The following is a 12,910-nucleotide window of genomic DNA, read 5'->3' on the forward strand; positions in this document are numbered from 1 at the left end:
CCCTGAAACACTTTTACCCATAAGCTTCCGCTGGTGCAGGCCCAATCATTCTAATTACTGGAGTGCAGGTCTCGCAAGTCAAAGAGAACATCAAAAAGCCTCAAACCTCTAAAGTCAATATGTACTTTTCTCCAACAGGGAGGGGAGCTCGACTTCAAAGCGCAATTCTTTTAATCTTATGTATTTTATCAGCATTCATTACAATATTATCCAAATTAGGTTCCCAGAGTAACGTGCTAACCTGTAGAGATTAAGCCCTGTAAAGGAGGGTCACAGCCTTGACCTTTACGAGCGAGCGTTTGGTGGGGCAGAGGTGGGCTGGTCGTGGCCTTTCTGACCCAGTGGGGAGAGGAGGATGTGATGGAGGTTATCAGCGGTGTCATAGTCCGCTCTGTCGCTCTGACTAGAGCTCATTTAAAGCTGCACGGCCCATATCTTGTCAGAGGTCACCGAACGCTGCCACTTATAAGCGGTTGTGCAAAATGTTAGATGGTACATATCATGAAAAAAAAGATTTTTCTTGCTCTTTTGAAATAAATAAAGAGTTGCAAAGCACATCATTCAGACAATTTATGAAAACTAAGTTGCAAAAGCGTATTAAATCATCATGGTTATGATATCGCAGCAATAACCACATTAACATATGACCACCCACATTTACATAACACATACTCAGTATTCAGCACATTGGCCTGCCCTGACAAACAACAGTGTGAACTAAACCACTATGCGAAATTAGTTAACCACAAAATGGATAATTTCATATTTAGGGGTCTTAGAGGTACACTGAAAAAAATTGGCTTTGAAACAGTTTTCACTAATTACAAAGAAATGGCAAGCAACACATTGACTTAAACATGAGAATTTCAGTGTTTCCTGAAACACACTCCAATTTTTTTATTATTATTTACAACTTCAAAACTACTTTTTTTTTCTTTTTACAGTGTAAAAACTGAAGTTGACGTAATTGTATGAATGTTCACTTGCAATGTACTCAAAGATTTAAAAAATAAAAACTGCACTTAATATTAATATATTAATCTACTTAAAAAATACCAAATTGCTGCTTTATTGTTAAAAATGTTACATTACAAATATACTTAAATGCATGACATACTGTACAAGTCCTAATAGAAATGACAACAAAAATGAAAGTATATTTTAGTTTACCATAAATACTTGTCAGCACATTCAGCAGTAACAATATTTTAAGGACAATAGAATTATGAAATTACATATAAAGATTTACTTAATTCCTACTTAAGTGAGTCAAAAAAGTTAATTCATTTTAATATACTTTGCACTATAATGCATACTAATTTTATTGCATTTAACATACAATTAAGTGTCCTAAAACATTACATTGAGTTTGCACTTAAGTCTTCTTTTAAAGTATATTATTTCTGTAATACGTACTCTTTTTAAAAGTATGCTAAAGTGTACTTTTTAACTTTTTTTGCTGTCAGATTATATTCACATCTCTAACCTGCACTTTTCCAACATCCAATAAATGCCTTAAAGTATCTGCTAAACTATTAAGCAAAGTTATACTTATTCCAAATGTTGCAAAAGTTTAAATGCTTTTCACATGTAACACAAATTTTAAATGGACTCAACAGCCACTTTATCATAAGGATAAATCCTGTGAAACACACGCACCCTTCTCTATTTCCGAGCCTGTGTCACCTGATGATGTCTGCTCAAACATATTCAGTTCGACAGGACAGAGACAAAAGTCTCGCATCCTTGTCTGACAACAAAGGGCTCAAATACATGAGAGCCCTCCTCCACAGAACACACTCATAAATCTCTCTCGTAACAGCTGAAGCCCCTGGCTTTAAAACTCCAGCAAGACTCACACCTTCTACTAAACAACTGAAACATCTGCAAAGAAATGCACGCTCTAAAAAAGGTGTTTTATGCAATCTTTATGAGGACCCACTATCATTTATTTAAGGGGGAATGAAACCAGGATATGATGCAGGTCAGATTCAAATCCATGAGCTCCAGGGCTCAATGTGTCTACAACACGTGTGCTGTTAGTCTCCTGCTCAGACATAAAACAGAATCAGCTAAAAGAACAGTTCACCCAGAAATGTAAATTCTGTCATAATTTATTCACCCCCCATGTCATTCCAAAACTTTATGAATTTCTTTCTTCTGTGGAACACAAAAAATATTCTGCAAAATAATTCCTTTTATTATGTTTACTCCATTATTTATGGAGAATTAATCAAGAAAATAAAAAAATAAATAAATTGACAAGCTTGAGGTTTGGGTCTACTTTAAAAGAAAAAAATGTCTTTGTGTTTTCTAGGAAATACAGCTTGAATGCAAATATAATTATTTTTGGTCACAAATATCAACTATTTAAACATGTAACCAACCATTTCTTTAAAATAAACAATTTCTTAAGAGGAAAACAAAGGAATTACTTGACATGCTTGCTTTTTAAAAGACTACAGGCAACAGGACTGAGAAAAATGTACCAATTTTCCATTTGGAAAAAATGCAATAAAGTCACCTGAGACTGACCAAAACACATTTTAGTTAAATTCATAGTTAAATATATGTGTTAATAGATTCAGTGATTCGTTTTAATTTGGAAGAGTTGCAACAAGCGAATGGCACCATTTCGTTCTTTTCTAGAACGACTATAGACTTTCAAAGTCAAAAAAAAAAAAAAAAAAAACACCATAAAATTATCATAAAAGTAGTCCATATTAGTTTGCTATGTTTCAAGTTAGTCTATTCAATTCCAAACATTCAAACGTGACAAGATGTTGGTATTAATTCACTGGTATTAAATGTGGCAGGTTTGAATGCACACAAGTGCAAATGAGATTTGAGAGCTTTGGCTTCTACTTCTGTGCTCCACAGAATAATTTCAGTATTTTCAATTTAAACAGAAGTCGCATTTTGGGGGAAACTGACAGCAAAGAGGCAACAAACAAAACCCCATCAAGATAATGTTATCCACATTTAATGATCCATGAGGGTCAGAGCAGATGAAATCAGAGTTAAAGGTGAGGTCTGGCCAGAGCGATGAAGGCCTAGAGAGTGATGGGGGCAGGAGCAGGCGTGTGAGATCACTTCACTGCTGTCAATGCAGAGGGAAAAGCTGCAGAGCAAACACAGGTGGTTCAGAGCGAGGGCAAAGCTCTCCACAACGAGCCATCCACATCCCCCACTCAGCATTTAGAGGGACTCGCATGCTTCAAACTAAAACCTACCGACAAACCAGCGTATACATGAATCTGTCATATGTTAATGTAAGCTAACTCTAATCATTACAGACTGTAACAATTAACACTTCTTTGGCCATTTTTGTCCCTTAATGAACCTTGTTTTTTATCAAGACATTCCCAAAAAGGTTTCTCTTTTATTCTCATGAAATGACCTAAAATTGGTCCCAGCAAAGCTGCTTTCTTGCTAACACACACACACACACTTTAAATTATAGTCAAGAATTCATGTAAACATATTGTTTTAAATTTAAGATCTCAGATGAAGTTGGCAGATTATTTTACATTTTCTGTGTCTAATTTGGAGGGGAAAATCCAAGCAATCCTGTAGAAGTAGGATTTATTTAGATATTGGTGAATGTGTTAGGTGTTGGTGTGATTGTATTTTAAATGCGTGCCTGATAATTATTGCACCTTAAAACACAAGCACACCCTTCTATACACATTCTAGACATTTTAGATTTTATTTAGACATGATTAAGCCCATTTTTTGTTCATTTTTTTATACTGTGGGCAACTGGTGGCCACAAAGATAGCAAAACCTGTCCCACAACAAAGCTGTAAGATAAATTTAGCGTCGGCTCTGAGATGGTTGTTGAACAGGCTCTTTTACATGCACCGAGGTGAAAATGAGACAGACCGAAGAGATAAGACAAGGAATAGCCCTGGGTGCTATCAACTGACAAAAGTCACGAGCCAAAAAACAATCTGCAGGTGCTTTGCTGTTCTTGTGAAAAATACTGATGAAATGACAACAAACTCTAAATACTCCCCCTAATTTCCATCTTAATTGAAAAGAGAAAAGAAAAGAAAAAAACAACTAGCCTATCTTTGATCATTATTTCCATATAAAAAAGAGCACTGCTTAACGTTCTCTATCCCTAAAGAATGTGGTGATTAAAAACCTAGTAATTAATCATCCAAACAAAATCCCTAAAAGTTAGTGTGAGCTAAAAGCTAAATATAAAGATCTGAGATGGAGAAGTCTTTGCTCATCATCTTAAACTCAACTCTTTTTTTCACCCTGCAGATTTTCTCCAGCTTTCTTTAAAGTAAAATGTCAATCGATAAGTGGAAGTCCTGTTCATTTTTAAATTGTTTTGTGGATATGTTCCTGGCACTGTTGACTAATTTTACGACAGCTGTTCCCATTTCGTTTTAAATTAAAAACCCCGCTCTGTAATCCCAGGAGTCAATCTATAATTAAGGGGATTTATAGAAAAACCAAGTGCTACATTAATAACAAAATTTAATATATTTCTTAATAAGCCATCAGTTGAACCTTCTTAAATGTGAAATATAATTTTTTTGAGATCTTTAGAAAGCTTTGCTTGGAGACAGACTGGACCTTTTTATCAGACTATAAATAATTATTTTATATCTACTGGTAATGGTTGCCATGTGGCACAGTTGCATCCCAGCATTTTCAGACCACAATCCAAATCATCACGACTGAATACAAACAAACCAGCATCTATTTGTTAATCATAACATCTGTGATATCAAAGAAATGGAATATTGTTATGATCAGTTTTGTCCCTCACCATTGGTTCGTTTCACAAACTGTGAATCCGACAGCAAATGTTCATCATATGGCTACACCATCAAAACAAGTGATTACAGGTCTAGAAATACTAGAAATATGCATAAATAAATAAGCATCTGAAATACTTTTCCTTAAACCACTTTCTTTTTTTTCTTCTTTTTTTTGTTTTTTTTTTGGCCTAAATAATTAGATAAGCTGAAAACAAGGAGAATTGAATTAAACTAACATTTCAATAATAATAATAATAATAATAATAATGATAATAATTTAAGTAAAATAAATAAGTAATAATAAAAATTACAGTAAATAATTTCTATTATTACTAATTTTTATAATTTATTAAATTATTTATAATTACATCAATTACATAAAATAAATAAATAATAAAATAATTTATTATTGATTTATTATTGATTTATTAAATAATAATAATCATTTAAGGAAGTAAATAAATAATAATAAAATAATTTATTTTGATTTATTCTTTATTAAATTATCTAGATATATTATTAACTTTTTCTTGTTGTTCTTATTATCATGTAAAATAAATAATATTTATTATTGATTGTTTATTAAATTGTCTAACTTTTTGTTATTACTATTAATAATATACTATTAAAGAATAATAATTTCACTGCCATTGCACTCATATGTACATATGCAATGAATAAAACTATTGAAAGGAAAAATACACACGCTGACGCTAAGTAATCAAATTAAATCAAATAAAAACTGTCACCACACTAACGATAACACAAGCTCAACCTCCACTCTGATATTTTAAGTGGTTAAGTGTGTTTTGGTGTATAATGTGATGTTAGTTGATTTTTGTATTTATTATGTTGAATGTTAAGGTGATTGTGTTAAGGGCTGGGGCATGGCCTGCTCGCCCCAGTCTCTCTCAGCGCATGTTTACTCAGCTCTATCTAATGACAGCCCTTTTACAGCACTGCATTAAACTCAAGGGCTCTGGCTGCATCAGATATATGATAGATAATCAAATATGATATTGTTTCGTGTTTGCCCTGCGTCTCCCTGACAGACCCGCGGCGAAGCATCGCAGCACACTGACCAGCCTGTGTCATCCTAAAACCCTGTCAAACAGGGGACGCGGAGTCTATCGCTGCAAATCGCTGGAAAACAAGAGCAGGAGAGAGCAAACAGAAGTTAATGAATGATACAGTGGAGAGCGTAATGACGGGCTGATAAAGGGGCCGGGGCATCATATGCGGGACTGCACGTACGATGAAGGTCGGATTCGAGAATGGTGTTGTTGGCAAACACCCTGGCGTGTTTCGTGTATTCGGTGAAAGCTAGCGCAGGCTAACCCGAGGGCTCATGACATTAATTTCCAGAGACTTCTTCGCAAGTGGGAGGTGTGTGTGTGTGTGTGTGTTTTACCTTGCTCGCTCGATCCCGATTGTTTTGGGCAGCCAGGTGGTGGGTGCTGTTTGCAGAATTATTATGGCATGGCTCTTTCACGCGAAGCAGCTCTTGTTCCAGACGCTTGCACTGGGGAAGACAGAGAAAGGGGATCACTTGAATGCATTAAATCAGAATTTCCCCAGGTGATTAGACCAGCTAAAAGATGCTTGCTTTCACACTTGGTTGCTTTTGCATTAACTTAACAAGCCAAAATGATGTTAAATGATCCTATTAGGTCACATTCAATGCACTGTTTCTGTACAGTGGGACAGATGTTTCTCAGAAATGTCCACCATTGCATTATAGTTTAATGTTTATATTTACTTTTTAAAATAACTGGTTGGATATTACAGTCTCACAATCTTATGGAATATAGTTTTTTTCTTTTTTGAAGAGTGGGGGATATTATATTGACAGAATAATTTAAACTGGTGGACAAATAGGATTGCACTGCCACATGGAAAAATCATGTGTATGTAAGTCAGTTCTATGAGAGGTGAAATCTCTGTAGGGTATAAACCTACATTCTCAGTTATTACTATATTTACTGTAAGAACCTCAGCACACACTTACTGATATTTCTCTCTGTTTGTGTCTGTGATCCCTGGAGGGACAGACTCATTTGTGGTATAGTTCAAAAATAAAATCACTGTCTTTTATGAAGAAAAATATGCACAAAATTCAATAACGTGCGTGGAAAGTCCACAGAGGGGAAGACAAGTAGTTTAAACCACTTCAGTAACTATTCATATATTTAAAAAACAAAAAATGGCAGACAACTGCTTGTGTTTGAGAGATGCCATATTTTTTTTTTATTACTATTGTTTATTTATTTGCATCTACCTGTAAAATTAATAAGCAAATGTATATAAAAAAGATATAATCATAAAAAACTACAAATATTTTAATATTTTAAATATAATTAAAAAAAAAACAATGTAAATAAGGAATTATAAACTTATCCAATTTTCCCACAAATAGTACTAATAGTAAAGTTATATAGCTACAATTAATTACATGCCAAAGCAAATTTATAATAATAATAAAAAAAATCATTAAAAATAATAATTAAATTAATTAAATGAGTAAAAATCAATCCAACTAAAATAAATAAATAAATAAAAGTCATATTTATAATCATATAAATTATTTAGAATTACTTAATTCTTAATTTTTCCAACAAATTAAACTACGGATCTTTGGATTAAACTGTGTAAACAATGGCTCAACTAAATGTACCTTAATACTGTAAATATTATGTCAAAGCTAAATATAAGCATGTAAATGTGAAATTATTAAATAATGCATTTTCCCAAAAAATGCTATAGGGCAAAGTGGTTTTACATGCTTCAGGGTAAACTGTCAGTGTCAGTGGCTCAAATACTATAAATACTAAAACTATTATAAATACAAAATGCTAAAAATCATTTCACTACATTCAAATTTAACCAAGTAGTACTTGAATCAAAAATATAACCAAGTAGTGATTCCCTATTCACAAAGCCTATCCTCATTTTTCCATACAGTACGACTGAGACTCTGTGTGTGGGTGTGAGAAAGAGGAGCTTTAGATTCACACTGAAATGACAATGTCTTTGGTGGGTATTATTGTAAGCAGGCTTGTTTTCTACCAGTCCATATGTGCTCCTCTCCATGTGCACATTCCAGGATCCACGGACACTTACCAGGAATGTAAACCATCCTCACGGCCTGACAAGTCCCAATGTTTCAACGTTCAGCCGTCTCAAAGAGTAGAGCCCGTGCAAACAAGCCTCTCAGCCACCGACCCCACTCCTGTCTCTTTCCTCTGCAGACTAAAATAATACCACCGCCGTCCAGACAAAACACCCAGCTCCTCTTTAGTGTCAGCCTGAGTTATGGTTCTCGGGCAGCAGATGTCTTTTAGAGGGAAAGTATTTTAATCAGAATGCACCTCTGCGGTGACGCAAAAGACCGTTAGCGCACCAAAAATAGCTGCAGTTGGGGCGAAATGCGGCGTAGGAACAGACATATTAATCTATTTTAACTTTTTTCACCCATATTAAACAGCACAACAACATGAATAAGAGGTCTGAACCACGTGACATGTTCAACGAGCGTAAAAAAAAAAATCAGCAGAATATCTCAAGACAACCTTAATTCACCACGAGATGCGACTTCATTTCCTCTCTCACTTTAACATCAGCACTCTATCAAGATCAAAAGAAATTCAATAAGCTCCCGGCGCAGGGACATAACGAAGCGGATCTTATTCGCCACGTTAACTGTGAGGAGAGGATGGAAGTGAGAATAAGATTTATTTCCTCCAGCACTTATCCAGCTTTTCATATTCCGGCAGGCCAAAGGGATGTGGAGGCCCTCTGCCTGCAGCCGGGCTCTAATCCCTACGAGATGAGGAGAGAGATGGGAGGAACGGCAGGGGAGGGAGAAATCCTTGAGGATAGAGAGAGGACCCATTCCTGTCTCTGAGGGATTTGGCATGTGGTTTGCAACTTACTTCTGAAATTGCCCCACAGATTCAGGTTTTTGGCCCCAATGAAAAAGCAGGGCAGCATTTGGCAGTGATGTGCTGGTGGGTTTTGGGCGGAGTTAGAAGATTGACACCTGGCCTTCTGTTCATATCAGAGAGGTTGACACAGGTTGTCATGGTTGAGCTGACACTGGCTTTCCAGCTGAATCTGTGTGCACAACAGGATTTCTTTTATGAATGTGGCCTACCTCCAATAAAGGACTCAGTCAATCGGAAGACTCTGAGTGATACATTTACACTATGAACAGAGCAAAAACTAACCATAAGGTCTCAATTAAAACATTTTTTTTTCACAATACTTTTTGGTGTCCCTAATTTTATTTTTTTTTTAAAATAAAACAAGTCTTTTTAAATTCTTTAAACATATTATTTAGACATATTATGACACAAATTATGGCAATAAAATCTTAAGCTCTGCAGTGAAGGCAGAAATAAGCCAGAGAGGTGGTCTGGTTACTCTATAATTAAAAGTTTGAGTTTTTCCAGCTCTGATGTATATGTTCCAGAAACAAGCAACTATGTTTCTTAAGTCACTGGGCTTTTAAGGACCAAAGCAGGTCCCCACAAAGAAGATGGAAATCATTCCAATCAAAAATATTCCTGCGAATCCAACCAAATAAATATTAGAGCACGTTATACCTGGCAACCACCAACACAGATGAATTTACCATCAAATGAAGAGTTTCCTTTTTAACTGTTTATCCACACTATGCATTGTTGCAGGATTTTATTTCTAAAATGTTTTTGTATTGTATTGCATCACTCTTATCTAATAAACAACACCTCATTTAATATTGATTACAGTAAATTATCCATCTAAAATACTGAGTGTCACAAGTCTGGAAACCAAAAAGTCAGAAAGGTCTCGATAACCTGTACCATCACACCTGATAAAAGTTACAACACACACTACCATGAATGACTGTCAGATACAATTCTGTGTCCAAATAATAAAATCAACCACATTAAATAACACCGATTATGAAACGTGGGCAGCATTTATCAACAAAGAAATCCCAGCAAATACATCCACTGCCCCATACTTGAACTCTGTGATGAAGCTGAATATCTGGATGTCAATATTTAGCTACCTGCTTGTTTGTTTTCATTTGATTGAATTATGTGTGTAGGAACGATATACCAAATATTTGAGGTTATGCAGCAATATTTGTCCCTACATGTGAATTAGATAGCTGGTGTGTTGATTCTTAAATCAGTGCAGGATCTGTGAATAAACATAGATGTATGTGCTTTAATAGACCAATAATCAAAGTCATCTTGCAGAGGAGTCAAAACGCAGGAGGAGAGATAGTCAATATTTAGAGAGTCGTATTTGATTTTTTTTTCCTATAGTGTAAAGGTTTCTGGCTTGGTACACAACTACTGTGAGTTGAGTGTTTAGGGCTGGTGTGTGTTAGGATTGACCCTTAGCCAAGAGAGCGGTTTGTACCCTGGTTAAAGCAGCGTCTCTCTCCTCTATGACGGCTTTCATCTCCTCTGATGTGATCTGGGAGCGACGCTCTCTGGCCCTCTGGATCTGTTCGATGATGGCCGCCCCGCTCTGCTCAATAGCGAGGGCAGAGTCTGCGCTGTTAACCCTGTTCAACAACTCCTCCAGGTCCTGACCAAAACACACAAATGGCATCACAACTCATATCAGGCACAAAATGTTAAATGCCATTTCAAATATCTGTTAAACACATATTAAAGGAATAGTTCACACAAAGATGACAATTTACTGACAATTTACCCACAAAGAGAAATGAGTTTCTTCATCAGAACAGATTTGGAGGAATTTAGCATTACATTGTTTGCTCACCAAAGGATGCTCTGCAGTGAATGAGATGTTTTTAAATTCAAACCATTGCTTAAAATATGAGTTCTCTATCCATGCAATTTCTACAGTGAAAAAGTTGTCTCGTCTGAATCAGGAGAGAAATATGCACAGACCAAGCACTGCTTACAAACAGTCCAAAACAGTTCTTAACAAATATGTGGGTGGATTTTGATGTGAGAGGACAACAGGGGATTGACTTTTTCACTGGAGGAAGCATTATTATGGATTATGGACTGGCATTTTGGCCAAAAGCTAAAATGCCTTAATTATGGATTTTTTTCTAACAAACATGCAGCTTTTCACTTCACAAGGCATTAAGAGTTAGACTGGAGTGGTGTGGATTACTTGTTTTTTGACGGCACCCATTTACTGCAGACCATCCACTGGTGAGCAAGTGATGTTGCAACTGCTGTGTAAATCTCTTCCCATGAAGAAATAAACTCATCTACATCTTGGATGGCCTGAGGGTGAGTACATTTTCAGCAAATTTGAATTTTTGGGTGAACTATTCCTTTAAAATAAACTCATCTACATCTTGGATAATTGTTCTGACATTGACATTGCCACACCTTAATTTTATTCAGAGGCCCAAAGGGTTGAAGGATCCTTAGATCCTCACATGCAAATTGTATGTTGTGTTTTAATTTGTATATATATTATATATATTATATATTATATATATATATATATATATATATATATATATATATATATATATATATATATATATTAATTCATAATTATTTATTAACATAATCATTTTATAATCATTAGTCATTTGTATGATTTATTAATTTATTATTTTTATCATTATATTATTTAAATATTTCTATTGTTTATTCATTTATTATGTTTATTAATTTATTATGTTTTTATATTTTATATTTCTTACTAATTTTCCCTAGCCTATGCATTTTCAATGTTGTTCAATCTCATGCTTGGGAGGTTTCATGAACTGTTTTGTCTGTATGAATAAGAGATGGATAAGAGGGAATGTTTATGGAAACCCAAGGTTTATGGGATGTTGCCGTGAAGCAGTTTTGGTATAAAAGTACATGTTGAATTAGTGCTGGTCAGACGAAGTTTGAACACTGAGACATATGCAACTAAGATTGTTCAATAAACTCTTATTACTACTTTTTAAAATCATCACAGACCCGATCTAACAGAATAAAATGATATTTCAATGCTTAGTTAAATGGCCAAAGCTCTGTATGCAATACAGTACAATGATGATTGAGAGATGTACAAATAATAATAATTATGCATCAAATATGATGATACAGAAGGCTTTATACGGTTAAATGCAGTTGGAATTTCTCCTGAATTTGTAATGATGGCATACTGGTAACTACTGCAACATTTTAGCATCTCACTACTTTTGTACCAGAAACATAGATGCCAATAACCACTTATTTGCTATTTTTGATGAAAGAAACTGCAACTTGAGACATTATGTCAATCAATTATTAGCAAACCACTGTCAATAGAGGCATAGTTCAAAAGCTGCTCATCAAATAGCTACATGATTTAAGGTATCATTTATGTACATGCGCAATAGATGCACAAAGAAATGACCAAATCTTTCATCAGAATAAGCATCAAAACAAGCCTTTCCTGAGGCTGTGTTTTCATTTATGACAGTCGGACAAAAAGGGTACACAGAACAATCAGAGATGAAATTCTCCAGTGAGGAAGGCTTACCACATCACTTTCTTCAGGTTTAATATTCTCCAGCCTGGAGAGAGATGGAGAGAAAAAAAATGTGTGAGAGAGAGAAATAGAGAAATGAAATGTAGTGAGCTTCCTTGAGTTTCCTTTATGTCACTCTGCAAAATGAGATCACTTCCCAAATCCAGTAATTGCATTCTGTGGGCTTTGGTATGAAAGCAGAAGACACACTCAGATATATTAAAAGTGCTGTTATTCCACCGTAATGCCCATTCTGCTCAGAACTGACAGCAAATTGTTAAGTTATTAATGTTTACTACTTTATATGACTATTGGGATCAATTGTTCATATGTGTGGTGGAATGGAGAGGCAGATTAGGCCTGAACCTTTTGTGCCACACCTGCCATGAGCATCTTTATAAAGGCAAAGACAACAGTAATTATGGAGCCAAATGCCTGGAGACACACAGGTCACACACTGTTGGAAATATTTATGATTTTGAAGGTTTTTCATATGGACCTTATTAACAAATGCACAGTCACAAAGACTTGCTCTTAGCTAATATAGATAAAAGGCATGACAACTTAAAGCTTTAGGTTTTGCAATAAATGTATGAAACATATACAGTGGGGTTCAAGAATCCAAGAAGAAGAAA

The 12,910-nt window shown here is 35.1% G+C and overlaps 1 protein-coding gene across 1 annotated transcript in view; it reads right to left on the minus strand.

The window, feature by feature from the left end:
* LOC109050327 (mirror-image polydactyly gene 1 protein-like) overlaps positions 1–12,910 on the minus strand; it is a 73,420-nt gene that overhangs the window by 22,034 nt on the left and 38,476 nt on the right. The window contains exons 9-11 of the mRNA XM_042773602.1: positions 12,288–12,321; positions 10,197–10,367; positions 6,193–6,303 (exon numbers count right to left, since the gene is read on the minus strand). Coding sequence (XP_042629536.1) covers positions 6,193–6,303; positions 10,197–10,367; positions 12,288–12,321 — 316 coding nt within the window. The remainder of the gene's footprint in view (positions 1–6,192; positions 6,304–10,196; positions 10,368–12,287; positions 12,322–12,910) is intronic.

Source organism: Cyprinus carpio, chromosome A17 (assembly GCF_018340385.1).
Source record: "Cyprinus carpio isolate SPL01 chromosome A17, ASM1834038v1, whole genome shotgun sequence".
Classification (NCBI taxonomy): domain Eukaryota; kingdom Metazoa; phylum Chordata; class Actinopteri; order Cypriniformes; family Cyprinidae; genus Cyprinus; species Cyprinus carpio.